Below are 25,633 nucleotides of genomic sequence, written 5' to 3'. Positions count from 1 at the left end.
AGAAAAACGTATTTCTCATTTAATCCCCTATAGGGAACGTTCTTACCAGATCCTGAAGAGATGGCAGGGCGACTGTACCAAAATACTTAGGTCTCCTAGGGGAGCTTTCAATCAGCTCTTCAGATCCCACAGGAATGCCACAGAATGAAACTCCATATGTCTGTCAGAAACACTCACTCCCAACGCGTTTCTTGGGGATCAATCATCAGGGGAGTATGGGTGAAAAGCCTTGGGTACTGCCTCAGAAGTCTCCAAAAGTGCAGTAAATGTCATGCCCAAGATACGCACACAGCGTGTATCATAGTGAACCTTTTGAAAAATGCTGTTCCTCTCCCCAGTGGAACTCATATTTTTTCCTCGTTACTTTGTATAAATGAGCCAACATTTGTCCCAAATGAGGGATATGTTGTCTCCAAAAATCAAACAATCCAATATAAGACTGAGTCTCCTGTTTGGATTTAGGGACTGGAAAATTAATAATTTTCCGTCCGGCATTGGGCAAGATCTCTCTGTGCCCCTTGTTCCACTGAATCCCTAGATATGTTACCACCTGAGACGGTCCTTGAACCTTGGCATCACTGATTTCCCAACCTTTACTCCACATATGAGCAACCAGTTTTGTCAATTGATCTTTCACACTTTGCTCATCTTGTCCTTGTATCATTATATCATTGATATAATGTGAGATCTGCATTTCCTTATGACAAGACATAACCCCAAAGGAGAATTTTCCTTCGGTTATATTAAGAGTCATCCATTTTAGGATATCAATTCCCAAATTATATTCTGGTATAGGAACTACCAGCACCGTGTACTTCTTGATAGGTAAATTACCTATCTTCAAAGCTACCTGTGTCTGAACCCCGGTGATCACTTGACCACCTAGTCCAGCAATTTTTACTCGAGGTCCTTTTATTTTTTCTGGGTTTCCATGAATTAAAGTAGCCTCCGCCCCCGTGTCAATCAAAGCTGGGACTCTTTGAACATTTCCCCCTTTCCAATGTATGCTAAGATTGACGTAGGGACGTTCGTCCCTTTTTATCAATAGGGGGCTTGGCTGGCTACCTATGGTGACCTTTGTGGCCACGGCTGCAGCCAGTTCTTCCCATGGATAAACTGACTGAATATCTTCCCAAGACACATTCTTTGGGGGTTTTTCCCCTTTTCCCTCTGATTTCTTTACCTTGGGGGTTTTTGAACCCCCTTCCACATTTGTAGTGGTCACTTTCTTTGTGGATAGAACTTTCTGTTTGTACAACTTCCATAATTCTCCTGTCTCCTTTCCATCAATCCTTTCCATATTGATCCCGGCTTTAAGCAAAGCCTGGAACATGTCTTTGCGAGACACTCGTGGGGCCTCCCCTACTGATTTCTCTTTCCAATCAGGATTGTTTAGCTTACTGTTACCAACATGGCCTCCAGGGGACGATTTATCCCACTGTCCCATATCCTGTAACTCCCTCATCCTCCCTAGAACTACACCGATTGATTCTCCAGTCAGCGCTACAGTTAAGGTTAAAATAACTGTTTTGTATGCTGGAGGAGCATGTTTAACCAGCCTATTTCTTATGCTGGCTGTCAATGGGTACTGGAGATAATCATCATCCATTCCCAAAAGAGGAAGAGCATTCCTCATTGCTTCTTCCTTCAACCTTTCCATACCATCTTTTAAGGTATACCAAGGTTTATCATTGATAGGAAAGTCTGCTTCTGATGGATATTTGTCCAGAAAAGCATGGGCTAAGATCATGATTAAGTTTTGAGTACCATGCTCATTATGATCAACAAAATAATTTTTTATTGATCTCTGAATTTCTGGGTCACGAGACATGGTGACAAATTTTGCCACGTCTCCGGCGTCAAAGTGCACTCCACCTCCTCCGAGATCGTGCACCCTGACCAACCAGGGAATTTCTCCTTCTCCTGGTTTTTGTCTAAACTGTGTTAAAATGCTATCAACTTCTCCCTGAGAGTAATCTTCAATGATTACTCGATTTTTTACATGAGGAATCGTTCTCTCATTTGTGATGGCATTACCATCTTCGTCATATTGCAGATTCCCCTGACCATCCCGGACATGTTCCCGGATGATCTTATTTTCTGTCCTCTCTAGGCGCCGCCTTACTGGATTAGCCTGAATCTTCCCTTTATGGTAATCTTCCTCATCAGATGATGAAGATGAATCCCACACATCCCCATCCCAAGTATCGGGATCCCAGTTTATAGAAGCTGAGACGATACGTTTATGTACTTTGGTTTTATTTACTTTTCCTCTTCTTTTCTTGTACTTATTTTGAGCAATTTTGATTTTATTTACCTTTCCTCTTCTTTTCTTGTACTTATTTTGAGCAATTTTTATGGCAGCTTTTTCTGCCACATTCTGATAATGTTCCAATTTATCCTTCAACAGTCTGGTATTACATTCCATAACTGTTTTCAGGCAACCTAATTCTATCATCTTTTGTTCCATCTGGGAACTTTTCTTCTGCATCTTTAGATTACGCTCATGCATTACACTATATGCACTTGCCAAAATCCAGATGTGCCGTGCTAAAGACACTACATCACCTGCTCTCACAGGGACACTACCGAATACATTCACAGCATCAGTAGCTTCACTACCCTTAAGCTTGTCCTGCCATTGTTCTGCCAATCCACAAGACACTACATCACCTGTTTTCACAGGGGCACCACTGAGTACATTCACATCATCAGTAGCTTCACTACCCTTAAGCTTGTCCTGCCATTGTTCTGCCAATCCACAAGACACTACATCACCTGTTTTCACAGGGGCACCACTGAGTACATTCACATCATCAGTAGCTTCACTACCCTTAAGCTTGTCCTGCCATTGTTCTGCCAATCCACAAGACACTACATCACCTGTTTTCACAGGAGCACCACTGAGTACATTCACAACATCAGTAGCTTCACTACCCTTAAGCTTATCCTGCCATTGTTTGTGCCGTGCTAAAGACACTACATCACCTGCTTTCACAGGGGCACCACTGAGTACATTCACAACATCAGTAGCTTCACTACCCTTAAGCTTATCCTGCCATTGTTTGTGCCGTGCTAAAGACACTACATCACCTGCTTTCACAGGGGCACCACTGAGTACATTCACAACATCAGTAGCTTCACTACCCTTAAGCTTGTCCTGCCATTGTTCTACCAATCCACAAGACACTACATCACCTGTTTTCACAGGGGCACCACTGAGTACATTCACAACATCAGTAGGTACACAACCCTTAAGCTTATTCTGCCATTGTTCTGCCAATCCACAATTGACCAATTCATGTGCTATAAGATTGTAGGGAGCCTCAGTCCAGTATGGGATCTCCACAACAACCTCCTTAACATTATCCTTACGTTTTCTGAACATTTTGACACTATGCAAAAAGATTGAAAAAAAAATATCTGGAATTTTGCCAAATATATGTTTTTAATTTCCAAAGTACAAAAATTCGTTAATTACTTCTTATAGAAGTAATCCTGCCGACTATGCCAATTTATGTCTTGCTAAATTCTACTAAAAAGGGGCTGAAAGCCCGTACTTACGAAGCGCTCACTGATATCCTAATCAGGCACGAATACTAATATTCTTTATAGCAAGATACTATTTATTTTAATAGCACATGAATAGTTAATGGTACATAGGCATAAGAACTATAGTCATAGAAACTTATACAATAACAGAAATATGCATCAACATTACCGTTATGTTGTAGCAATCCTTTCACATCGGAGGGAACTCGAGTTAATGATAAGGAATCAACATGGCATCTTGCATCACAGGAACAGTGTGTACGTACACTTCAATGTCCTGGAAGGTTTTCCCTAACATTAAGCGAGTCCGGTGTATTTTTATAGGAAAATTTGTAGGTTGTGTTTAAATGGTCACCAGCATGTGACAGCTGAGTCATGTTCATGTAACTTGACCACAAACCGCTGTGGGCACCGGCAGCTTCCTGCACATTTCCTGCACATCCTGCCAGTTGACAACTGACCGACCACAGTTTGACCATAGTGTTAGTGAAATATTGCAATGACCCGTAAATTTCATATGCAAGCTTCCTTAAACCTGTCTTTAAACGAACCACAAGTTTCCGGTAAGTGGAACTGTCCTCATTATCTTGAAACTGCTTCAAAAACCTGTGACATGTATTCTTTGGTCATCATATTGGCCCTCCAAAGGACATCTCTTTGATACTGAATTATTGATAGGTGAAATAATATCTGGGATCACTCCTATCTTTTATGATTATGATTCCTATCTAATCACATTCAAACTTCAGTCATATCACATTGGTATCACAATTCACATTGGTATCACAGGGCCCCGGGGCTGAAGCCCCGCCTATAATCCGGCCCTGCTCATCATTGCGGCTTAATGATTCACACACTGTTCGCTATAGGTGAATTTATATTCAAAACCATTGTTATAACAGGTCCACTTCCTACCTGGTTTCTTATTTACACTTGAACTTCTCTTGTTCGCCTCTCAATTATCATAAGACAGGTTTCTGTCCATTTCTATTTACCGTACTCACGAGTAGTTCTTATACGGCTTCACTGCTGGTTCTTGAAGAAAGTCCAAGAAGCAACCAAAATGTTGAACTGTTTGAAGTTGCAATAAAATGTATTCTTTTTTTCACATAAATTGGAGTGCCTGGTGCTAATTTTTCTATATTCAGAGTATTTAAATTGACATTCTGAGGCTCAGAAACCTACACCACAGGTCCCTTTGCGCTGCGCCTAAAAGAAGCACAGTGGGCATGAGAGTTCCATAAATCCCATCCACTGTGCTTGTACTGTACAACACTTCAGTGTCCAAAATGCTAATATAGTACACAGGGTGTTTAAAGAGATTTTTGGAGTGAGCCCACTTCACACAACGCTTGAAAGATTTTTCCTATTTATTTCTATAGTAAAATTACTTGGCTGTTTGTATGTTAAGTTTTTATATTATTTCTAAGGTTTAGGTTTATTAAAACACCTGGTGAAAAAAAAGTGCATGTCAGTTCTTTGCAACAGCTGGCTATTTGCACACGTCTTTTTCAGGTGGATTCTGCCACTGAAACCTATCAGAAAACATTCCCAAGCATAATAGAAGCAATTCTATGTAAGGCTAGATTCACACTTCCGTTGTTTTGCATCAATCACAATCCGTCGCCTTGAGGAATTACGGTATCCTGCAAAATATTTTGCAGGAATCCAGTTTTTCCCCATAGACTTCTATTAGTGGCGGATTGTGACTGATGGCCTTGCGTTGCATCCGCTGCTTACGGATCAGTCGTTTAGTGACTGACCGTCAGGCAGGAGCAACGCTGAATGTAACGCTTTTTGGAGCGACATAAAAACGGACTCCGCAGGTGTCGTCATAATCCGTCACAAGCTATAATGAATGTCTATGGTGCTGGATTCCGTGGTAATCTGTCACACGACGGAATCCAGAGCTGGATTCCGTCATGCTCTACTAAGCATGCCCAGCATGTTTGGCACACCCAGTGGGCTGTCCCAAACACAAACGGATCACAACGGATCAGTCAAAGAACAGATGCACAACGGATGTAAGGCTAAGTTCACACTTCCGTTGTTTTGCATCAGTCACAATTCGTAGCCTTGAGGAATTACGGTATCCTGCAAAATATTTTGCAGGAATCCTGTTTTTCCCCATAGGCTTCTATTAGTGACGGATTGTGACTGATGATGCTGCGTTGCATCCGCTGAGTCGCGGTCAGTCGTCTTATAACTGACCGCCGGGCGGGAGCAACGCAGCATGTAACAATTTTTGAGCAGCGCGATCCGTAGGATTTCGCTGCGCATGCGCTCTCTGGCTCCCCGCCCCCGTAACCAGGATAAACATCGGGTAACCAAGCAATGCGCTTTGGTTAGTTACTCGATATTTACAGTGGTTACGGGTGCAGGGAGCCCGCGCTAAGCTGGTATCCAAGATAAATATCGGGTAACCAAGCAAAAACTGCTTTGCTTTTACCCGATATTTACCCTGGATACAGTGTGCAAGGAGGCCGACACTTCACCACTCGGCTCCGCCCCCTCCCGCACTCCGCATGTGTTCACTCACACATACACACTCACTCACTTGTCCCCAGCCCTGCAGTCCCCGCAGCACTGACGTCCTCAGCTCCACGGCTCCACCCCCTCGCGCTCGCTCCGCCCCCTCCCGCACTCCGCATGTACACACGCATGTAGACACACACACACACTCACTCACCTGTCCCCAGCCATGCAGACCGCGGCACTGACGTCCTCAGCTCCGCCCCCCGAACTCCGCCCCCACACACAACGGAGTCCAACAATGAAATTCTTTTCTTTGTCACCGTTGTCATCCGTTGTACAATGCATCAGTCACATGCGTCAAGCAACGCATGTGACTGATGCAAAACAACGGAAGTATGAACTTAGCCTAACGGACGCGACGGATCAGTTTTTTCACAGGATTCCTGTGAACAGAATTCTGTGAAATTACACATGCGTTGCATCAGTTGACATCTCAAAAATGACGGATCCGTCATTGCGTCGCAACAACGGACCTGACGGAAGCAGAACAACGGAAGTGTGAACCTAGCCTAAAATCACTTGCGGTTCACATATTCAGGCCTCTGAACATCTTTTATGCACTTTGTATTTCTAAAGACGACAAGCGGTTAAAAGAAGGTGACCTGACCATCATTCTACTGCCATTTTGGCTTGGAAGACGCTCTGTACTTTACAATGCAAGTCAATGGGAAAGCTCAAAAAATGCTGGAAAACAAAAGGACAATTTTTTTGGAGTGATTTTGCTTTAAACAAAAAATAGTACCACTTCATTATTCAATGTAGTGAAAATAATGTCCAGAAAATGCCAGTAAAAAAAAATTGTGGGAAAACCACCAGCTAAAAAAAAATGTTTCAGGGGTAAAAAACCCCATGAACTTGAGTCATTCTCGATGTAAGATACGTTGTGTGCGCATAGCCCATGAGCTGTGCGGAAAGCACCGCATTTGTGAAGGATCCAGCATTGCGGCAGAACACCGCTGATGTGAAGCCGGCCTTACAGATTAGTGATGGGGGCGGGGTCTTAGACACCTGCCATCACTAAGCTAGGGCTTTGTAGCACCTGTGGGCTGTTAACTCCTTATTACCCCAATTGTCACGGCACCAGGACAACAGGAAGAGCCGGGTCCAGCGCCAGAATTGGCGCATCTTATGGATGCAGCTATGGGCTGCTATTGTTAGGCTGGAAAGGGCCAAATAACGATAGCCCTTCCCACCATAAGGCCCTGTGCGCACTTGCCGGTTTTTGCCGCGGATTTCCTGCGGATTTGCTGCATGTTTTGCTGCAGAAAATGTTCATAACATCTCTGCGGTGATTCACCAGCAAATCCTATGGGACAAAAAAATCCTGTGCGCACTATGCGGAATTTGACAGCTGCATGTTTTTCTGAGGGATTCCCACAGAAAAAACAATTGCATGTCATTTCTTTTCCGCAGGTAGCTGCGGGATTTCACTCCACTGACTCCAATGTAATCGTGAAATCCCACAGGGAATAACGCAGGCAGCAAATTCTGTGCGGTTCATGGCGTTTTCCTGCGTTAGGCCTTGTGCGCACTGAGAAATGGAATTTTCTTGAGAAAATTTCGCATGCTCTCAAAGATTACCGCACCCGCGGTAAAAATACGCGGGAAACCGCACCCGAAAACCGCATGCGGTTTGCCACGGTTTGCTGCGGTTTTACCGCGGTATTATTCGCGGTATTGCCGCGGTTTTGCCGCGTGCGGGTTGGGATGTGCTTTATTGCATTCAATGCAATAAAGCACATTGGAAAAAAAAAAAAAAAGTCATTTAATTCTGAGAGTAGATAGACAGAAGAATAGATAGAGGGATAGATAGATAGACAGACAGAGGGATAGATAGATAGAGGGATAGATAGACAGACAGAGGGATAGATAGATAGATAGATAGATAGATAGATAGATAGATAGATAGATAGATAGATAGAGGACAGATCGCTGCATTTCCCACGGTCGGCAGTGAGTTCACATTACCGGCCGTGGGAAATGACCGGTAATTACCTCTGCTGTCTGCTGCTTTCATTCAGCGCTGTGTCTGTGACAGTCGCGGCTGGATGGAAGCAGCACAGGACCTGTGGATTACACCGGAGCGGTGGATTACGCCGGAGCTTTGGTGCGGGAGGGGTTAATAAAATGGTGAACGAGGCTTGTTTGTTTTATTTAAAATAAAGGATTTTTCGGTGTCTGTGTTTTTTTTCACTTTACTTACGGGTTGATCATGTCAGCTGTCACATAGACGCTGCCATGATCAAGCCTGGAGCTAATGGCGGCGATCCGCCACCATTAACCCCTTGTATTACCTTGCTGCCACTGCTACACGGTGGCAAGAAGAGCCGGGGACACGCCGGTATTGCCGCATAATGCATGCGACAGTGCCGGGGCAGCTGCGGCTGATATTCTCGGCTCCGGGAGGGGGAGTGAGGCGGGGGACATTATCCCTGCCCCTCTCCCTCCCCAGCCTGAGAATACCGGGCCGCTGCTGTGTGCTTACCTCGGCTGGAAGGTAAATATGCAGCGGAGCCCACGTTCTTTTTTTTCTATATTTCCGTTTTCTTTCTATGTGTGTTCTATGTGTCTGTGTCTATGTGTTCTATGTCTGTGTGTGAGTGATCTGTGTGTGTTTACTCTCTGTCCGGCTTCCTCTTCCTGTAATGACATCACTTCCCTGCAAAACCGCAGACAGGCGATGCACATTACCGGAGGTAAACCGCGAAATACCGCAGGGAATAACGCAGGAAAACGCAGTGAACCGCACAGAATTTGCTGCCTGCGTTATTCCCTGCGGGATTTCATGATTACATTGGAGTCAATGGAGTGAAATCCCGCAGCGATGTGCGGAAAAGAAGTGACATGCACTTGTTTTTGCTGCGGGATTCCCGCAGCAAAACATGCAGCTGTCAAATTCCGCCCAGTGCGCACAGGATTTTTTTCTCCATAGGATTTGCTGGTGATTCACTGCAGAGATGTTATGAACATTTTCTGCAGCGAAACATGCAGCAAATCCGCGGAAAATCCGTGGCAAAATCCGGTAAGTGCGCACATAGCCTTATTCCCTATTTCGCGTTTTCGGGACATAATGTTCATCACTGCCCTGCGTTTTGCAGGGAAGTGATGTCATTATGACAAGAAGAGGAAGCGGAGCAGAGTAAACACACACATATCACACTCACACAGACATCACAGACACATACAATACACATACAAATCAAACGTACATATAAAAATAAAAAGACAAAGCATGGGCTCCGCCGTATTTTTACCGTCCAGCCGAGGTAAACACACAGCGGCGGCCCAGTATTCTCAGGCTGGGGAGGGCGAGGGTCAGGGTTAATCACCCCCTCCCGCAGCCGAGAATATCAGCCCGCAGCTGCCCCGGGACTGTCGCATCCATTATGTGACAGTCCCGGACTGTCCCCGGCTCTTCCAGAATGCCGTAATGCGGTGGCAATCCAGGTAATAAGGAGTTAAATGGCAGCGGATCGCTGCCATTTAAGTCCAGGCTTAATCATGGCAGCGTCTATGAGACAGCTTTCATGATTAACCTGTAAGTAAAGTGAATAAGCACACACACCGAAAAATCCTTTATTTTAAATAAAACACAAAAGAGCCCCCTCTTTTACGCCTTTATTAACCCCCCCACCAAACACAGCTCCGGCGTAATCCACGCAGGTCCCACGACGCTTGCATCCAGCTGCGACTGACACTGTACTGAATGCAGCCTCGTAAAGAGCCTGCAGTGAGGTAACCACAGGTCATTTCTCGCGGTCGGTAATGTGAACACACTACCACTCATGAGAACTGCAGTGTGTCCTCACAGGGACTCTATCTATTGATTGAGCTGTCCTCTATTGATTATCTATCCATCTATCTATCCATTATCTATCTATCTCAGAAGGAAATGACTTTTTTTTTTTCTTTTCAATGTGCTTTATTGCATTGAATGCACCAACCCGCGGAAAAACTGCACCAGAACCGCACCAAAACGCATGCAGATTTCGGTGCGTTTTTATTCCGCGGGTGCGGAAATCTTTCAGTGCCTGCGGAATTTTCTTAAGAAAATTCCATTTTCTAGTGCGCACAGGGCCTAGTAATATCAGCCTCCAGTTGTCTGCTGTACTATGGCTGGTTTTAGAAAAATGGGGGGGACCCCATGTCATTTAAAAAAAAATAAAATAAAAAGCGTGGGATCCCCTCTATTTTTCATAACCAGACAAGGTACAGCAGACAGCTGAGGGTTGCAGCCTGCAGCTGCTGCTGTTTCTGTTCTGGATTTGAAAAAAGGGGGACCCCATGTCATTTTTTTTACAAAAATTAAAAAACAGCTGGTCAAGCTGGCTATCCCTCTGTCAAGCTATTCTATTTTTTTCTATCTAATCTATCTGTTCTTTCTTATTTATTCTATATGTTCTATTTATTTTCTATCTCTTCTAGCTACCTATCAATTATCTTACATTTTGTTTCTCCTTTAAAAAACGTGGCAAAAACGCACCATAATTACAAGCGGTTTTTTTTTCTTTATATCCAGCCTCTCTGTGACAAGGTGCAGTTTTGGTTGCAGTTAAAACTGCACCATGCGCATATAGCCTTAGGGTCTGTTCACACATGGCGTTTGTGCAGGGTATTTGGTACAAGTCACAGTATACTCCTGGTGAGCGGACACTCATTCATACATGGCGTTTTTCACCACGCACATTTTGAGCCTTGCCTTGTTTTTGGTAAGCAGCATGTCAGTTCTGCAGCATTTTTACGGAGCTATTCACAAACCAACAACCGGCGTGAAAACGTTCCGTGTGAACATAGCCTGCTGTCTCTGAGTAGCCGCTGAAGCTACATACTGAGAGACTGCAGCTCTTTCTGCCAATGAGAAAGGCGTATAGCATGCAGGAAAACAACATTTCACTTTACGACGTTGGAGGAACTTAACCACGTGACCAGTAACCCCGCGCGCTGGCTTACGTCACTTGTCTCCTTCCGGGAGTACTGGACGTGACAGCGCCAAGCCTCCTCGCGTGGGGACGCACGCTCATTTCGCGCCGTTACGTTCTCTAGCGTGAAGTGATTGTCGGAGCCGAGCGCAGGGCTGATCTTCCGCTGCCTCAGTGTCCTGCACATCGCCGCCATCATGTCTTCAGGTAGGCAGCCGGGCCCGCCATGTGCTCGGAGCGCCTCCTCACACGGCGGCCCTGGCCTGGTTGCTCAGTGACGCAGCAGTACACGGGGCGGTGGGGCCTTCTCCAGCCAGTGTTGGTGGCCGCGAGGGCCCACAGGACGTCACGTGACGCATCCTGTGAGCTCGGTGCCGCTCACCCTGCGCGCTGTACGCTCCCTGTATGCAGAATGGGCCGCAGTGTTTTCTTGTTTCTAGCTAATAGATTTTTCTTTCTTTTTGTAATACCTGGGGTCCAACTATTTGTAATCTTTCTATAGTCATGTTTAGCAGATACCAAGGGAAAATGAAAGGAAATCCATCGTTATACATTTTATAACTATAGCCTTAGGCCCTGTGCATACACTGCGTTTTTGCTGCGGTTTTAGGTGCGGAATTGGTGCAGTTTCTGTTCATAAACTTCATGCAGTCCTTCCCCAGCAAAGTCCATGAGGAATGCAAAATGCTGTGCGCACGTTGTCTTAACGGTCTTTGCTGAAAATCTTCTGCAGCAAAAAGCCGCAGCATGTCCCTTCATTTGTGCAGGTCCCTGCGTTTTCCCCTGTGTTGTACCATTGAGAATGTAAAAAGAGACAAAACCGCACCAAAACGCGATTAAAACTCATGCGGTTTTTGATGCGTTTTTAAGGCCAGAGGGTGCGTTTTTTGCTGAAGAAACAAATCTGCAGTGTGTGCATATTGCCTAAGGGTGCGTGCCCACGATCAGTGTTTGACACCGCATGCTTCAGCTGTGGTGTACAGTACAAGCATAGCGGATGGGATTTCTAGAAACCCTGTGCCCATTGTGCTTGTTTTTTTCTGCAGCAAACACTGACCTGCAGTGCGGCTTTCCAGACTACAGCATGTCAATTGTTTTCTGTGGAATAGCAAGCGTTCTCCATAGGGAAAACACAAGCGAGAGAGCGCAGCGCACTGAACCCTGTTCGTGGGTACAAGCAGCTGCAGTCTCCTGCAGAGGAGACTCGTGGCCCCACAGGTCAGGACGCAGGGAGACCTGATCATGGGCACATACCCTGAGGCTATGTGCGCACACTGCAGATTTGTTTCTCCAGCGAAAAACTTACCTTCTGGCAGAAAAACGCACCTACCTGCGGAAAAAACGCACCAAAAACACATGCGGTTTTACCGCGTTATGCTGCGTTTTTGGTGCGGATTTACCGTGTTTTTGCCTGCGGTTTTGTCCCTGCGGTTTTTTAACATTGTCAATGGCAAAACACAGGGAAAAACGCAGAAAAGTGACATGCTACTTCTTTTTGCTACAGAAATTCTGCAGCAAAACCTGTAAGGAAAAAAACGCAACGTGCGCACAACATTTTGGAAGTCTCATAGACTTTGCTGGGGAAGGAATGCATGAAGCTCATGAACAAAAATTGTACCAATTATGCAGCAAAAAACGCAGCAAATCCGTGGCAAAAAAAGTAGTGTGCGCACAGACCTAAAGGTGTTTTTCACTGTTGGCACCTCCCCCGAACTTAAATGAAGACTGAGCTTTAGGCTATATGCGCACATTGCGTATTTTCGTTTACGCAGCTTTTATAACAGCAATGTAAATGCATGCTTTCTGCATCCCCAGCAAAGTCTGAGAATGTTGAAAATTCCATGTGCACGTTGCGTTTTAGATGCCGAATTTTTGACAAAATTGATGCGTTCTAGAAAGCAACATGTAACTTCTTTTGTGCGTTTTGGATGCGTTTCCCACTCCGTCTATAACAGAACAATAGAGAACGGGGTTTATGCTGCGTTATTCACCAGGAAGTCTCCTTCCTGGTGAATAGCGCGGCATAAACCTCTTTCTCTATTGTTCTGTTATCAACCACGGGGGCTGCAGCAGATTTCATCTCAACAACATAAGCTTTTTCAGGGGATGTGACTGACGCAACTCCTTGAGATGAGTGCATTTCTTTTAATTTTTCCCCAGATATATACCGGGTAAGACCCTATTGCGCTTCCTTTCTCCACAGCTTTACCTCGTTTGCCCACTCTGTCTATGGCAGAGCAAGCATCCAGAACGCATGAATTCTGCATTCATTCCGCATTCAAAATACTTTCAAAACGCACCTTTTCGGCTGCGTTTTGAAACGCACATGCAGTGACAAAACGCTGCAGAATATTTGTCACGGCAGAACGCAATGTGCACACATAGCCTTACTCCCCCTCCTCGTAACAGTGCAGAGGCGCCCCCTTCAGCAGTCCTATTGCCATCAGTGTTCATATCCCGTTGACAGTGATGCAGTCAATTACCGAGCTTGCTGATTATGTCCCAGTAGATGACTTGAGCCACTTAGCTGCTTCCGGAGTCTGGTATTGTCTGCAGCGCTGATGTCGCATCGACAGCCAACCAGTGAGCTCGGTGTCCCAAGTCATCCACTGGGACAGAACCGGTGAGCTTGGCGTCCCAAGTCATCCACTGGGACAGGACCGCCGGTGAGCTTGGCGTCCCAAGTCATCCACTGGGACAGGACCGCCGGTGAGCTTGGCGTCCCAAGTCATCCACTGGGACAGGACCGCCGGTGAGCTTGGCGTCCCAAGTCATCCACTGGGACAGGACCGCCGGTGAGCTTGGCGTCCCAAGTCATCCACTGGGACAGGACCGCCGGTGAGCTTGGCGTCCCAAGTCATCCACTGGGACAGGACCGCCGGTGAGCTTGGCGTCCCAAGTCATCCACTGGGACAGGACCGCCGGTGAGCTTGGCGTCCCAAGTCATCCACTGGGACAGGACCGCCGGTGAGCTTGGCGTCCCAAGTCATCCACTGGGACAGGACCGCCGGTGAGCTTGGCGTCCCAAGTCATCCACTGGGACAGGACCGCCGGTGAGCTTGGCGTCCCAAGTCATCCACTGGGACAGGACCGCCGGTGAGCTTGGCGTCCCAAGTCATCCACTGGGACAGGACCGCCGGTGAGCTTGGCGTCCCAAGTCATCCACTGGGACAGGACCGCCGGTGAGCTTGGCGTCCCAAGTCATCCACTGGGACAGGACCGCCGGTGAGCTTGGCGTCCCAAGTCATCCACTGGGACAGGACCGCCGGTGAGCTTGGCGTCCCAAGTCATCCACTGGGACAGGACCGCCGGTGAGCTCGGTGTCCCAAGGTGTGGTGAGGTCATACCCATGTGACCAGAAGGGGCGGGGTCTCAGCCAACAAAGCTAGATACCAGGTCACATGGGTATGACCTCACACGGGTCCTTCAAAAAAGTGAATAGTTTGTATAATACTTACCATCGAGAACAGAGTGGGAGGAATAACAGGCAGGGGGCTGGAATCCATATGAATACCCACCCAGTTATCTGCTCAGATACAACTGTCACTCAAGAAGCTGCTGAATTTATACACTTCACTTTTTTGGATTTGAAAGCCTAAACATCCGAGCTGACCACTACAGATATGTATAGAATCAGCCTGATAGTGTCAGTATAGCACTGGCTTTAGCTTATATACGAAAATCCTGGTGATTGGTTACCTTTAAGGTTTTTTTTCTTGATTGTTGCTCTTCGAACGCCCAGGTGGTTATGGTGTTAACCATTAGGCTATGTGCCTACGGGAGTTTGTACCTGCGGATATATCCGCAGGTATAGCTGCATGTTTCCCGCAGCTGCTCGCCGGAATTAGCAACTATTTTTAGCTGCGGGATTCCAGCGAAATAGCTGCGGTAAACCTGCGGATATTCATGCGGCTTACCTGCGGAAGTCCCGGCCCTATCTCCAGAGTAGAGCCGGGATTTCCGCAGAAATAATTGACATGCAATCACGTGCGACTGCGGGACATCCGCAGCATATTCCACAGCCGCACATATCCGCAGCATCGACACAGCACTCCCCATGTCCCATAGGATAACATGGGAAGCGTCTGTACATGCTGAAACCTGCGGATTTATCTGGAAAAGCCAGAAAATCCGCGGATTTTCCACAGATAAATCCGCAGGTTTAATTTCCCGTGGGCACATAACCATAATGTGGTTTTCTGGGCAAAAGAAAAAGTTCCCGGTATTAGAAGCATAAAAAAAACCCACTAATGTAATTCATACTCCCCTGTATCCAGTGTAGGCTGGTCTGTGGCTTGTGCTGACTGAGGAGAACAGATGTTGCACTGCTTAATAGCGCTTTCCCACAAATAAAGTTAATTTTAGGGTATGTGCGCACCTAACGTTTTTGTTTTTTTTTTTTTTTTGTGGCCTCAAAAACGCTGCGTTTCTGGCTGCTAAAAACGCACAACGCATAAAGAAAGCATGCGTTTTTACCGCAAATTGGTACGTTTTTGGCTGCGTTTTGCTGCATTTTGTTCACTGCGTTTTATGCGGGTTTTTTTTATCAGTGAACAATGCCGTTAAAGATTCATAAAGAAAAAAAAAATGTCATTTCCTTCTTCTATCTGTTCTTCATTCTCCACTAGTGTTTGCAGGAGAGCAGACAGCTGTAGAACTACAAGGCTTAGCATGCTCCACCCAGGACTGTATGCTGGAGGGAGAGGCAGGGGAGCAGAACTACAAGGCTCAGCATACTCCATCCACTAGTGTATGCAGGAGAGCAGACAGCTGCAGAACTATAAGGCCATGTGCCCACGGGAGCTTTTTGCTGCGGAGTTTGCCGCGGAAAACCTGCGGATTTTTCTGGATTTTCCAGATAAATCCGCAGGTTCTAGCATGTACAGGCACTCCCCATGTTACCCTATGGGACATGGGGAGTGTCTGTGTCCACGCTGCGGAATCTCCTGCGGAGATCCCTCAGCCGCACCTAACTGCATGTCAATTATTCATGCGGATTTACTTGCGGAGATCCCGGCCCTCCGCTATGGAGATAGAGGCCGGGATGTCCGCAGGTAAATCGCGTGAAAGTCCGCATGTTTCCCGCAGCTATTCCGCTGGAAACTCGCAGCTAAAAATAGCTGCGGATGCCGGCGGGCAGCTGCGGGAAACATGCGGCCGTACCTGCGAATATATCCGCAGGTACGAGCGCCCGTGGGCACATAGCCTAAGGCTCAGCATCCTCCATCCAGGACTGTATGCAGGAGTTTTTTGCCCAAAAACATAAAAAAAAAAGTCGTGGCCTTTGCCATATTTTTGTATGCTAGCCAAGTACAGCAGGCAGGTACGGCTGCCCCCAGCTGCCTATTTGTACCCGGCTGTGAACCAAAAATATAGGGAAGCCTTTTTTTTTTTTTATTCATTAATTTCATGAAATAATTAAAAAAAAAAAAAGACGTGGGCTTCGCCCAATTTTTGTGTCCAACCAGGTACAACTAGGCAGCTGGGGATTGGAATCCGCATCGCAGGGTGCCCAAGCTTTCTGGGCACCCCCGCTGCAAATTGCAGTCCGCAGCCGCCCCAGAAAATGGTGCTTTCATAGAAGCGCCTTCTTCTGGCGCTGTATCCAACTTTCAGTGGCCCTGGTGCCGGGTGGCTCGCTGGGTAATAATGGGGTTAGGGCTAGCTGTGTATTATCAGCTTGCCCTAGGCCCGAAATTCATGCTGTCATGCCAGTATTAGACATTTATTGTTTTTTATCAGCCACAACGTGTTTCGATATACACAATATATTCATCTAATGAAGATATTGTATGTATCAAAATGCGTTGTGGCTGATAGAAAACAATAAATTCTACAAAAATTAACCTAATACTGTGGACTCCTTAGCGCTCTATCAGGCAGTGCTTCCATTCTTTACTGCTGATTTTCCCCTTTGTGGGTTCACGGCAAGAGCTGCTTGGTACGGAGGTCAGATTACCAGAGACGCCCAATGATGGGTCACGTGACCAGCTTTTCAGGAATTAGCTTCCCTGGATGGACATCCTGGGCTAACAGGTTAAAAGAGCTCTGACACCACACTCCCGTCTTACACCGTAGTTGTGCGAGGGCTGCACAACCACATCAGATGAGCAGATTCTTTTTCTCCTCCTCACCGCTATCTCCCAGACCCTTCACATGCGCTCCCTTGTTTAATTTTTTATTCAGTATTAGACATGGCCACCATGAATTTCTAGTAAAGTTAAAAAAAAAACACACAGAAAAATATTTTTATTAGAAATAAAACACAACGCAATTTGTGACTTCATCTTTATTGAACTAAAGAACCCCCCTCCGCAGTAATCCTGGGTCAAGGGTCCTGCGATGTCCAATCCGGATCCAATATAATCTGATCGGTTTACCGGAAGGAAGGCAAAGAGATCAGATGATGTGTCAGTTTCTAGGATGTGAATCACATGACACATCAGCTGATTGTATAAACTGCTTTTAGACAATCAGCTGATGCATCAGTAGGAAAAAAAAAAAGACACACTTCTGTGCTGACTCTCGAGCGATCGCTGCAGGATCTGGCGGTAATCAGCTGATGCTGTCACCTGACAGCATCAGCTGATCGTTTAAGCCAGCCAGGCGGTTAAAAGCCGGCCTCACCGCTGGACTTGTACGATCAGCTGATGCAATCAGGTGACCGCATCAGCTAATCACCAGCAGTTCCTGCAGCGATGTGACATGTCCCGGGAGTATGATATATTTTGTTTTCTATTGTTCACTTTTGATTTTGCAGCTGCTTCCACCTCCTGTGCGGACATGGCGCGGTAGCAGGGCTGGCGGTACCGGGAGAGGAGCTGGGAACGGACATGGTGCCGGATGGGAGGTGGAAGCAGGGAAGGCGGTATCGGCAGGAGTCACGCTTCTGTGTTTACCAACACAAGGAATCCTCTTCCTGTACACGTGACTATACTACCCACCCCTTGCGTTTATAGCTGCGTTTTCAGTCATAGAAACGCAGCTGTATTTGCAATTTGCGTTTTTCATTGCGTTTTTGAACATCTCATTGAACTCAATGGGTGAAAAATGCAGTAATAATTGACATGCTGCGTTTTTGTGGGCACCACAAAACGCAGCTAAAAAAAACATGCTGTGTGCAGACAGCAAAAATGAAAACTCATAGACTTTGCCGGTGAAGCAAAGTCATGCAGTTTTCTGAACAAAAACTCACCAGAAAAACGCGGTAAAAAATGCCTAGTGTGCACATACCGTAGCTTTAAAGTTCATTAATGTTGGAAGAATAATTTCCACAATTGGATGTTTGTTTTTTTCCTGTGCTGAAATAATGTTACAGATGTGCCCCTACTATATACTGTGTAATGGCCTTGTCTGACCGTACAGGGGCATGTCTGATCACACCACATCTCCTGGGCAGGGGAGTAAGTAAGATTATACAGACATTACAGCATGGCATCATAGCTGATACTTTTTACTTCCTTCCCAGCCCAGGAGCTGTTGTATGATCAGACTCACTGTACGGTCAGACACATCCATTACACAGTACACAGCAGGGACACATATTATATTGATTTAATGAACTTTGTGCATGGGAAAACCCCTTTAAATGGAACCTGTCAGGTGCAATATGCACCCAGAGCATAGATAAAGGGATCTTTAGTAAGGGTACTGTCACACTTTAGCGACGCTCCATCGATCCCATCAGCGATCTAACCTGGTCAGGATCGCTGGTGTGTCGCTACATGGTCGCTGGTGAGCTGTCAATCAGGCAGATCTGACCAGTGAACAGCCCCCAGCCAGCAGCGACACGTGGAAGCGATGCTGCGCTTGGTAACTAAGGTAAATATCGGGTAACCAAGGTGCTTGGTTACCCGATATTTACCTTGGTTACCAGCGCACACCGCTTAGCGCTGTTTCACTGCGCTCATAGCCAGAGTACACATCGGGTTAATAAGCAAACCGCTTTGCTTATTTACCCGATGTGTACTCCGGCTACTTGTGCCGGGAGCAGGGAGCCGGCACTGGCAGCTTGAGAGCGGCGGACGCTAGTAACCAAGGTAAATATTGGGTAACCAAGCAAAGCCCTTCGCTTGGTTACCCAATATTTACCTTGGTTACAGCTTACCGCAGGCTGCCAGACGCCGGCTCCCTGCACATTCAGATCGTGGCTCTCTCGCTGTCAAACACAACGATGTGTGCTTCACAGTCGGGAGAGCAACGTCAAAAAAATAAACCAGCACTGTATGTAACGAGCAGCGATATCACAGCAGGGGCCAGATCGCTGCTCAGTGTCGCACATAGCGAGATCGCTAATGAGGTCACTGTTGCGTCACAAAAACCGTGACTCAGCAGAGATCTCGCTATGTGAGAAGTACCCCTACAAGTATTTCTAAAGATCTTTTATCTTATGCTAATGAGTGCGAGGACTAGTCCCAAGGGTGTTATATCCCTCGACCAGTCCGTCCTCTTAGCACGTTAGTACGCCCACAAGGGTGTACTAAGATGCTATTCAATGCAGCGTCACCAGTGGTGTCGCGAGTACCTGTGTTCGCGCTTCTGAATGCCCGACACTTCTAGTCATGCGCAGTAGACCTCTCTGAAGTTGGGACGCATACACCTGGCTTCATACTGCGCATGACCGGAATTACCCTGTGGGCGTGCTAATATGCTAATGAATGTACAGCGTCAGAACATGATCTCACTCACCTCTCTGCTGCCATTTCGGCCGACCTTGGATTTCGCCTCAGTGCGCATGACCCCGGACTTCCGGTCATGCCGAGAGCTATTTTTTTTTCTTGGACGATTTGTACATTTGAATGACACCATTCATTTTCACATACACTATACTGAAAAACAAAACTTCAGAGTTCAGTGGAATGTGAAGAAAAAAAACAATTCCGATGTGTTTTGGGTTTGTTTGCAGCTGTGCAAGGGTTTTGTTTTTATGTGGTGATCTGACATTATTATTCATGCTTTTTGGGGTTAGATATGACTTTTTTTTTCTTCTTTTGCTGCTGTTGCAATGACCATGAAACTGAGTTTCGCCTTTCTTGATGTTTTATGCTTGTAATGTTTTTTTTTTCTACCAATTGGGTCAACTAAATTTAGATTTTGATTGCACTTTTATGAATGAGTTCATAATTTATTTTTTTTCATATGGGATACAGGAGTGATTTTTTTTTTTCTCTCCAGGGGTAGGAGGGGGGACTAATGGGCACTTTGAAGTGGCACACCACTATGCTGTGTGCTGTAAATACTGTTGTTGAAGACAGACAGCGGCATTTGTAGGTTAACAGCATTGGTCTGAGCTCTTCTCCACCTGGGACTGTTAGAGGCACATGATGGCGGAAAAAGTCATCTGCCAGTGATGGGGTGGCCTCAGGTCCAGAGCCTGCTTCATTTACCCGCTTCTGATGAGTGCCATGCTTGTATGGTGCTCGTCTGAGTGGTTAATGGCCTGCTGTTCTGTACCAGGCCATGAATGTATGAGTGGGTGTTTTGAAGGAACTGTTGTCTCGAGCAATATTCCCTTCCTTTGGAACATTTGTCATCTTAAAGGGGTTGTATGGACTAAATCCACAAGTCTGCAGTCACCATGTGTTACTCTGACTGCAGGCTTATAAATCGTCACATAGTGAGCGCTGTGAGGATTCTCTGGGTGTCAGAGCTGGGAACGGCAGTCATTCGGTCCTAAGTATGCGATATGCATAGTCCCAGACAGAATTCGACTAGGTGTGTGCGGCCTTGTTCAATATACTTGCACTGAGCATCTAGTTGCATTCTGGCCGTGGGTGTACATATTGCATACTCGCGACCACATGACTGCTGTTCCCAACTCTGACATCAGAGAATCCTCACAGTGTGCGTGATGTGAGCATTCATAAGTGCAGACTTGTGGATTTAGTGCATATAACCCCTTTGAGGGGTTGACCACTACTTTCATATTATATCATATTGCTGGCGGTGCTAATTTTCTGTCCCCCCTCCACCCCCAAGCTATCATTAGCCCTTGTGGTAGCCAGCCGTAAACCGTGCACAGAGCATGAATGGCACAGTTTCTTACTGTGTAGTGGCCACTTGCAGCCTTTACTACTTTGTAAGTAGAAGCTAGTATTTGGAAATGGCAACATGCATTTTTCTGACAGATGTATAAAGTGGATTATTTTCCTAATCCTACAGATGTTCCTTTCCATTTGTATCATAAATTGACAGGCTGCGGTTCTGAAGTCCAAAGCGCCGGTCATTTACGCTGTATATATTTTGCAGCACATATGAGATGGGTTCCCCCCCCCCCAATCTCATACACAGTGCTGCCACTGTAAGGCTATGTGCCCATGGGACTCTAACCGCGGAATTTGCTGTGGAAAACCTGCGTTTTTAGCTGTATTTTCTAGATACATCCGCAGTTTTCAGTATGTACAGACACTCCCCATGTTATCCTATGGGACATGGGAAGTGCTGTGTCCATGCTGCGGAATGTGCGGCTGCGGAATATGCTGCGGATGTCCTGTAGCTGCACATAACTGCATGTCAATTATTCCTGCGGATATCACGGCTCTCCACTATGGAGACAGAGGCTGGGACTTCCACAGGTAAGTCGCACGAATGTCCGCAGGTTTACCACAGCTATTTCGCAGGGATCCCGCAGCTAAAAATAGCTATGGATTCCGGGGATCAGCTGCGGGAAACCTGCGGACGTACCTGCGGATGTACCTGCAGGTGCGAGCTCCCGTGGGCACATAGCCTTAAACACGAGTTTTTACCCTGTAGGGACTTGGCTTCCTGGTGGATTTTATGGGTTTCTTATCTCTCATGCCACATGCAAATCAGTGTCCTGTCTACGCACTTTATGTAGTGTTTTCTTGACATGTTTGATATAATATATGATATGAGATGTGTGCAGTAAGCTGGTTTATTCCGTTTTCCTTATGATTTTAGATCCTGGGAATTATGGCAGTTACGGAGGACAAAATCAACAGAGGTATGTATTAATATGGCAGCGGTCTGCGAGAACAGGTTATACCACAAGCTGCTTCTTCGATAATAAGCATTTCTGCTAAATTGCAGCTTGTTGATTCTGCGCATATGCAACAAAGTTGACCTTATTTAGATATTTGCAATGTTGTATTACCTGTTCCATTATTCTGAAATGGTAGTGCAGTAATTACATGTCTTGTGAAAGTGGTTGCCACAATTATCACCTGCGCTTGTGTAAAATGTGCGCACGCTGCCGAAAACTTGTTCACAGAAAAACGTACTTTATGCAAGAAAATGCACCAAAAACGCATGTTTTATGCACGTTTTTTGTCTGGTGCATTTTTTTTTGTGTGAAATCAATGGCTGGAAGGGCTAAAAAAAAAAAAAAAAAACGCTGGACAAAAGTGCACAAAGAATTGATATGTTGCAGTTTTTTTGTCATCCCAAAACTGCAGGTTCCAAGAGAAAAAAAAAAGCAATGTACGCACAGCATTTCTGAATTCTCATAGACTTTGCTGGGAGAAAGAAACATGCTGTTTTGGCAACAAACGTCACCAAAAACGCAGCGTGCACACACAGCCTAAGAGGGGTCCATGCTCTTCCGTGGCTTTTTTTTTTTGGAAATATATAATCCCTACACTATCTCTCAAAAGCTAAGTAGTACAAGATTTTTAATGATGGCCGTTTGCAAAATAGATTTTTACACTCTTGGCTGGCATAGCATCTCATTAGCGGAGGCTTGTGGGATGGCCAGAATCCCTGTTCTCAGGCAAACCTCTCGATTACGGCTGCCTTTTTTGATGTCTAATGGGTTACTTTTCCAGGATTGGAGTTTTTGCCAATCTCAGCGGCTGTCAGAAGTAGGGCAGGGTTATGTTACAGTTCAGGAACTAGTGCCTCCTGCACATGTATATAATGCCATTAAATAATTTTACCCGCTTTACAGACATCCTAATCACTGTCCCCATTAGGGCTCACAATCTAATTTACCGATCAGTGTGTTTTTGGAGTGCTGGAGGAAACCAGAGACGCCAAAGGAAACCCACACAAACAGGGGGAGAACATACAAATTCCTTACAGATTTTATATCTGATGGAAAATTTGTGTGTGTGTGTGTGTGTGTGTGTGTGTGTGTGTGTGTGTGTGTGTGTGTGTGTGTGTGTGTGTGTGTGTGTGTGTGTGTGTGTGTGTGTGTGTGTGTGTGTGTGTGTGTGTGTGTGTGTGTGTGTGTGTGTGTGTTGTTTTTGTTTTTGTTTTTTGATGCAGTGTTTTGTTTGTTTTTTTTGTTTCTTTTCCAGCTATTCTTCATATGGAGGAAATTCAGGGGGTCAAAGTGCGGGACCAACTTCACAGGTAGGTGGTGAAATTGTATTGTATATTTCAAATCATAAGGCGCATCCTAAGTTTAGATAACTGAAAATATTTTTTTTTTCCCCAATTTAATTACCACTTACCTGAAGGTGTAAAGTAGAGGGGGTCATTAGCACTGTGGGGTGGAACAGTTAAGTAATAAATCTTATTAGTCTCTTTCCAGTGTGTATTATACGCACACAGCACTGCTACATGCACATCTTGCAGTTACAATACACACGTATAAATATATATATATATATATATATATATATATATATATATATATATATATATATATTATCCACATCTTGCATTTCCTGATCGGGATCTGAACGGGTGCTGTAGGAGCTGAGCTGCTGAAGGACCTTCCACATTGTTAACTTAAAGGCCTTTCAGGTCATGTGCATGTGGTCTGTCACATGACCTGAACAGTCATGGACTTAAGCGATTGGATGGTCCCTCAGCTCGGCAGCTACCATTCAGGTTCCAGCTGCTTCCTTTCCTGCTCTGCATCAATCACATCAGTGCGGGACAAGAGGTGAGAAAACGGCTCTCTGATTGGGCAGGACATGGTGTCAGTGTTCTCCTTCAGCACAGGAAGCTGCCTGCGGACTGATGTACACACTTTTTAGCAGGAGTTTTCCTTGTTAATAGTTTGCCTTAGGGTATGTGCACACGATCAGGACCCACTGCGTCCTGGATGCGGCGGGTCCTGACCTACAGGGCTGCAAGAGACCGCAGCTGCTCGTGCCCACGATCTGGGCTCGGGCAGTTGTGGTCTTTCGTTGTGTTCCCCTGCGGAGAACACTCGCGTCTCTGCAGCAAAGAATTCAACATGCGTGCGATTGAGACCCGCACCGCAGGTCAATTTACATTGTGAGCAGCGCACGCACAGTGGGCATGGGATTTCTAGAAATCCCATCCACTCTGGTTGTATTGTACATGGCAGGGTTTAGGACGCAGCTGAAACACATTGCGTCCTAAACACTGTGAACCCTGATCGTGGACACAAAGGCTAATAGTCTGAAAAATATGGTAAACTTATGCCTTCCATCCCGGCTGTAAACTGTGGCCTTTGTTGGGACTCGCTGCAGTTTGCCTGTATCGTGAACTTTTGCATAGTATGGATTTTGCATTCGATTTTTACCTTTAAGTTGACATTTGAAGCTAATGCCAAAGAATTCTCCCACAGATTTGAGATCCATAGCCATTGAGTTTATGGATAGGTTGTCACCTGTGCTACACTGCACTTTGGTATACAAGGCATGAATTTGGCATATCTGGAGATCCAGAGCTGTGACATGGAATTTGGCTTGTTCTTTTATCTAGTCAGCACATACTTGCTCCATTGGTGACTTGTGATGACATTACTTCATAATGTTTGTGTTGTAAATATAATGTATTCTTAGGACTATTCTGGCTACGGACAAGCACCAGAGTCATCGTCATACGGGCAGAGTTATGGAGCTTATAATCCGAGCTATAGTCAGAGCCAGCCAGGTATTTTATTTAATTTTTTTTAACAAGCAGATTGATAAGCTGTTGTCATACATTTCAATACTTGATGTCTTATGATTATGCAGAAATTTTGCTAACTTCTACTAGAAGTGAAAGTACAAAACATGGAAAATGCTCATTTATATGGAAGTAAAAGGACATGTGTTGTCTTCTCTTGAAAACCCCTTAACATACGACATACTGGTACATCATATGCTATATATTATTCCGTTAGATCTGCAGTATGTGAGACACTAAAACTGGATCGTATGCCGGCTCCCTGACTTTGATGTGGGCTCGCACACCAAGCTTGTATCTATCTCCGTACAGTCACACGACCTTTACACAGTACTTAACAAAGACCCATATATTTATAAATATATAATCTCCGCACAGGAAGATTCTTTTTAAATTCATCCAATTGTGGAAATTATTATTCCACGATCTATTGATTAAAACCAACTTAAATTGAAGATAGTTAGTGGAATAACCCTCCTGTGAAAGCCAGTGTATAACTTGTGTTCATAGAAGACAGTGATTTTTACTATACTTGGCAGTGCAACTGCACTTCTATGTATGACATAAGCGATCAGGTCATCGTAGTTTGAAGTTCCCTAAGAGGACTATTAAATACAGTAAAAAGCGAGAAACTAAATTGTTTTTAAAAGTATATTAAAAAAAACTACAAGTTCAAATCATCCCCTTTCTCCTTTAAAATTAAAACAATAAAAAAAAACAAAAAATAATCACAACCGCACAGCCCAAAACTTCAGTGCACTTGGAATTTATTCCCACTTTCTAGAGCATCACATGATAAA

General features: G+C 45.4%; 1 protein-coding gene across 2 annotated transcripts in view; it reads left to right on the top strand.

Moving 5' to 3' along the window:
* The first annotated feature begins 11,043 nt into the window (after positions 1 to 11,043).
* The window catches only part of TAF15 (TATA-box binding protein associated factor 15), a 109,994-nt gene continuing 95,404 nt past the window's right edge, over positions 11,044 to 25,633 (top strand). Inside the window, exons 1-4 of one of the 2 annotated variants that reach the window (XM_075336259.1) lie at positions 11,044 to 11,213; positions 21,927 to 21,969; positions 23,264 to 23,318; positions 24,728 to 24,818. In XM_075336259.1, the coding sequence (XP_075192374.1) occupies positions 11,204 to 11,213; positions 21,927 to 21,969; positions 23,264 to 23,318; positions 24,728 to 24,818 (199 nt within the window). In that variant the 5' untranslated portion in view covers positions 11,044 to 11,203. Of the gene's footprint in view, positions 11,214 to 21,916; positions 21,970 to 23,263; positions 23,319 to 24,727; positions 24,819 to 25,633 lie in introns of those variants that run through there. The other variant, XM_075336260.1, reaches the window with a different exon arrangement.

The sequence above is a fragment of the Anomaloglossus baeobatrachus genome, chromosome 2 (assembly GCF_048569485.1).
Source record: "Anomaloglossus baeobatrachus isolate aAnoBae1 chromosome 2, aAnoBae1.hap1, whole genome shotgun sequence".
Classification (NCBI taxonomy): domain Eukaryota; kingdom Metazoa; phylum Chordata; class Amphibia; order Anura; family Aromobatidae; genus Anomaloglossus; species Anomaloglossus baeobatrachus.
The sequence above is the reverse complement of the archived record's forward strand: the minus strand, read 5'-3'. Positions and strand labels throughout refer to the sequence as shown.